Source organism: Marmota marmota, unplaced genomic scaffold, assembly GCF_001458135.2.
Source record: "Marmota marmota marmota unplaced genomic scaffold, marMar, whole genome shotgun sequence".
Lineage (NCBI taxonomy): Eukaryota > Metazoa > Chordata > Mammalia > Rodentia > Sciuridae > Marmota > Marmota marmota.
The window spans coordinates 5,086,153-5,090,774 of record NW_026000221.1 but is presented as its reverse complement, the minus strand read 5'-3'; the positions used below and the strand labels follow the sequence as shown (position 1 = coordinate 5,090,774).

Here is a 4,622-nt window from a genome sequence, read left to right as displayed (position 1 = left end):
TGGAGGGGAGGGGTGGAGGGGGAGGGCCTTCTCTGCTATTGCTCCTAAGATTAATGTGGCCGTATGGGCAGCAGAGAGCACTGGATTTATTTTCTGAAAATTACATGGATTTACAGGGATGTCAGTTACTGCTGAAAGCGCAGACTGTGTTCCTAAAGGGTCTGTGTAGGGTATTGAATGAGGCATGGAAGAAGTGTGGCCGTGGGGGATGGGGCGTGAGCTAGATGGATAGTGTCTTTAATAGTAAAGCATGACTTGTTGACCATTTTGTCTTCCTCTTATGCTTAAACTCGGTGGAATTCAAGGCTTAACTGTAACCTGGCTTCTTAGAGGATATATAAATATTGCTACAAGGACTTTTATGAAATAAATGGAGTAGATAGGAGTGACTGCAGCCACTGGAGACCACAGCTCTGTTTGTAGGAAGACTGCAGATCCCCTTTGCCTTCCATTAGAGCTGGATCCTTGCTATAGGGTAGGAGGAGAAGAAAATAGAGCATATTAATTAAGAATGAGACATCTAGGAGGATTTTATTATTCTTTGACAGTGGAAGTAGGATGGGAAAACTGTCGAGGTTAGCACAACAATGGTAAAAGAGAGTAGAGCGAGAAACAATATTTACCTGAGGGCTGAGTCAAATTTTAATTATAGGAAGCCTACTAAGGGAGGAACCCGGCTGTTGGCAGAAGTGTAGCTGTCCCTGCAGAGGCTGGTTTGGGGGCCAGGAGGGAGAAGTGATGGAGTGACCACTTGTCTTGAGAGTGTGGGACGTGAGTCTATTATTCCTTCAGATATGCTCCCCAAAGTCTCTCTCCTAAATAAATATTCTGCCCTGGAAGGCCCTTCTCTCCTTATTTTCTCTTGTTCTCTGGTTCCCCAACTATGGGGAAAAGGTCAAAATCCTCTGCTGCCCACCGTGGCTTTTACGTTTAAATTCAACACCTAGCCAACCTTGCTGGGAAAGCTGCTGTGCCCTTGCCCTCAGAGATAATGAGACAGTCCACTTGCCTCCTCACGTCTGTTTTTGAACAAGGCAGCTGAAGGGTGGGGCATAGTTCACTGAGAACCAGGAGCCACTACAAAGTGCTTTTCCTGTGTCTTTCAAGAGCACACTCCCTCCACCTGTGCCTTGCTATCCATATTCCATCTGAGCAAGTCTACCCCATCACCACTCTGCCTCCTTCCTTGCTCATTCCTCTTTGTCTTCTCAGGCAGATAGATGGGCAAGCCCTGCTTGGATCCATTCTTATGCTTTTGAGCATTGTTCATGTGGACAGTGTCCCCAGTGTGTGTTCTTTCAATTTCTTTCACATGGTGAAATAACCTTCCAAGATAAGAAGGAAAAAAAAAAAAAACTGTCCTAATTTGAAAAGTAAGGAAAGCATTCTTAAAAATATTTGTTATAGTATTCTTTTAAATTAGTGAAGATTAGAAACTACCTAAATGTGATTAAGGAAACTCTAGTGTATACATCTGCTCAATTATTAAGACTATAAATATGAAAACTGTCTACCCAATTGGGAAAGTCTATATAAAATATGTTAGCAATACAAGTAAGCTGTGATTATAACATTTTAAAGAAAAACTCAAACATACAGAAAAAAAAATTGAAAGGATCATGGAGAAATCTAATAGCTGTTACATTTTTGGGGGGAGGTTAAAATTTCTTCACATAATGTGGTCTGAGTGGTAAAATGTACTTAATGTTAACATTGTTTATAGTTATAAGCAGAATTATATCATTGGTTTCCATGCCCCCTTTTGTTTTCAGATCCTGTGGCTGATATCATTGCCTGACCATCTAGCCCTAGGTTTTCTGACCCTATACCTCAGAGATTTGGCGGGCTGGTTTCCTATCCGTTGGTGAAAGTCCACGTTGTGTAATTGTGTAAATTCCACAATGACCTTCAGTGCCTGGTTTAGCTTCTCCATAGTTCCCACTGCAGAAAAGTGGTCAATGGTGTTGTAAACCAGCCAGACACAATGCAGTCCTCAAGGAGTTTCAGACCTACTGGAGGGGGCCAGGAAATTAGGCCTCCAGGTGATACAATGCTTTGATGGGAGGGGTGCCCACCAGGGTTCAGGAGGTCTTTCTGGAGGTCAGCTGAAGACCCTGTGGGGACAGGGAGGGAGGCTGTTCACAAGTCACAGTGAGGAATTTGGACTCTACCTGAGGGGAAGGGCAGCTAGTGGAGGGTGGAGGTTGTTTGTTTATATTTCTGTTTAGCAAGAGAGGGAGATAGCCAGAACTGCCTTCCAGTGTTCACTGTGGCTTTGGAGAACAAGATAGAGAGAAGGCTGAAGGCACAAAACCAGTTAAAAACTACTCCTGCAAGATCCAGGTGAGCAGTGGTCTCTGGGCTGGAATGGTGATAGAAGGCATGCAGAGAGTGGACAGAAATTGATAAGAAAGAAGGAAGTGGGGAAGAATTCATAAAGGGTACCTGGGTCTCTGGCATAGGCCAGTGGTCTTATAGAACCTGACTCTGGGCCATTATTTGCTGGTGTAATTGGACTGGATGACAGGGCAGCATGGTGGGTGTGTGGAGTGGGTTGGTTTTCAAGGGAAGAAGGTGAGTTGATTTGAGGTATGTTGAGTTTGACCCTTTGGGTACAGAGGTGTTATAGTCAGCTCATCACACAGGCCTGGAGCACAAGGGATCTGTCCCCTGTGGAGTTTGGAATTTAAGAGCTGTGTTTTAAACTTTTCCCGAAAGAGTTCTGCTAGCATAGAAGCAAGAGGAACTTTTTCAATTTGAGGGTTGACTAGCTATTGTACTCAGGGCATGATCTTCTCTGTACGTTTGGACAACAGCTGTCAGTGCTGGGTTGTTAACACAACCCTCCATCTCCTCTCAGCATTTGGCTCTTTCCCTGTGGTCTTCTTTGTTCTTATGTGGTGTTTTAATGTACAGACAATTTTTATTTTGGAACTATTTCTCAGAAATCTAAAGGCAAACTTATTTACCCATTATAACAAACACCTTGCTGAGAGAGAGAGAGAGAGAGAGAAAAAATTATCTCTTGAATTTTCTAGTGGATACTTACTTGACTTAAAAAAAAAATTAATGACAAAATCAGCTCCTTGAAAATCAATGCAGGATGTGGCTAGCCAGACTTAAGAGAAAGTGGCTTTTATCCTGCTGATTGGAGTAGGAGGTAGAGGATGGAGGCAGAAATGAAGGGACTGTTCAGGGCACTGGTTTTCAGGCTTTCTTTTTAAATCTAGACCCTTGCTGATCACACACTAAATTTATTTTAAGTTATGGTTAGGGATGATTTTTATCATTTCCTTACAGTTGAATGTATTTTAAAGTATATTATCAGGAATATCGTCTGGTTGATCTTTAATTAATCTCCTGGGGTACTCGGCAGCAGACCTGCAATCTCATATAAATCTCACACAACCTCCTAAATATGTTCCTGAGCCAGTCTAATAAGGCTTTCGAAAGTCCAATGAACTGTGGACCCTGTGGCATTATCTCTTTTACTGCTTTCCCTCCAGTTTGAGTGGCTAATCGAACACCAACTACAGTGATCTAATTTGCATTTCCTCTGTCAAATGTGCCACTCTGTGAATAGCTAAATTAACTTAGTCTTCCTGGAATATACCCAAATGTTGAGAACCATTTAGGACCTTTCAGAATGATTTGGTCTATTAGCTCTGCCTTGAGATAAGCAGAATAAATAAGTCCCTGAAATCAAAGGAAAACTAATTGTAGTACCTCTCTTCAGCTTTGAGTCATCAAAGCTTGACTGTCCTAATGGGGTTCATTATTTTGTTTGTTCTTACACTTGATAATTCTGAGATAATTTTACATTTGCATTGTTAACATCCATTTTCCAAAATTTGTTGACATGTCTATTTGTTTTCAAGGGTAATAATTTATTAGCCTTTCCTTTCAAGACACAGAAGCTATGCATGTCCATTGTAACAAGTCGAACACCATAGAACACGCCAATTTAGGGACAGTCCCTTTCCCGGTTAATTCCCATCTCTCCCTGAACCAGAGTTAACAAGAACTTGGTGTGTATTCTTCAGTACCAACCTGAGCACATAGAAAATACATAAATATTTATATATATGGTGAACATTTTTATAGCAATGAGATCAGGCTGTGCATATCCTAAGCTTAGCTTTTAAAAAGCCTAACAATATGTCATGATTTTCTCTCCCGGATCTGCTCTAAGTCTCATTTTTCTTCACAGTCACAAAATGTAGACATATCAACTTATTCAGTGTCTTATAGATGAGCATTGGTGTATTTAGTTTTTTTAGTTTAGTTTTGGTCGCTAACTACAGTGCAGTGATAAACACCTTTGAAAGTATATCCTAAAATGAGTAAATTAATAGGTCAAAAGAGGGGTAGATTTTTTCGGTGTCAAATAATGCCGGTGGACACAGTCCACCATGATGTCTTGCAGTCTTCACTAGTTGGCTGGTTTTATTAGCTGAGTCCCATCAGTAGGGAGCTGGGAAGAGGGTCAGAAGCACTGGTTCAGGCCAGCTTTTCAACTGAGGATGTTTTTCTCTCTCTGCGCACTCCTAAACTGAGCCATCGCTTTCTCTCTTAGCATTGAGTCTAGGACTTTTAAAAAAAAAAAAAAAAAAAAAAAAAAA

At 41.3% G+C, this 4,622-nt stretch overlaps 1 protein-coding gene across 6 annotated transcripts in view; it reads left to right on the top strand.

The window, feature by feature from the left end:
- Mcc (MCC regulator of WNT signaling pathway) overlaps positions 1–4,622 on the top strand; it is a 445,938-nt gene that overhangs the window by 302,623 nt on the left and 138,693 nt on the right. Inside the window, exons 1-2 of one of the 6 annotated variants that reach the window (XM_048791972.1) lie at positions 4,410–4,417; positions 4,494–4,498. The exons of the other annotated variants lie outside the window; for them this stretch is intronic. Coding sequence (XP_048647929.1) covers positions 4,413–4,417; positions 4,494–4,498 — 10 coding nt within the window. The 5' untranslated portion in view covers positions 4,410–4,412. Of the gene's footprint in view, positions 1–4,409; positions 4,418–4,493; positions 4,499–4,622 lie in introns of those variants that run through there. 6 annotated transcript variants of the gene reach the window in all.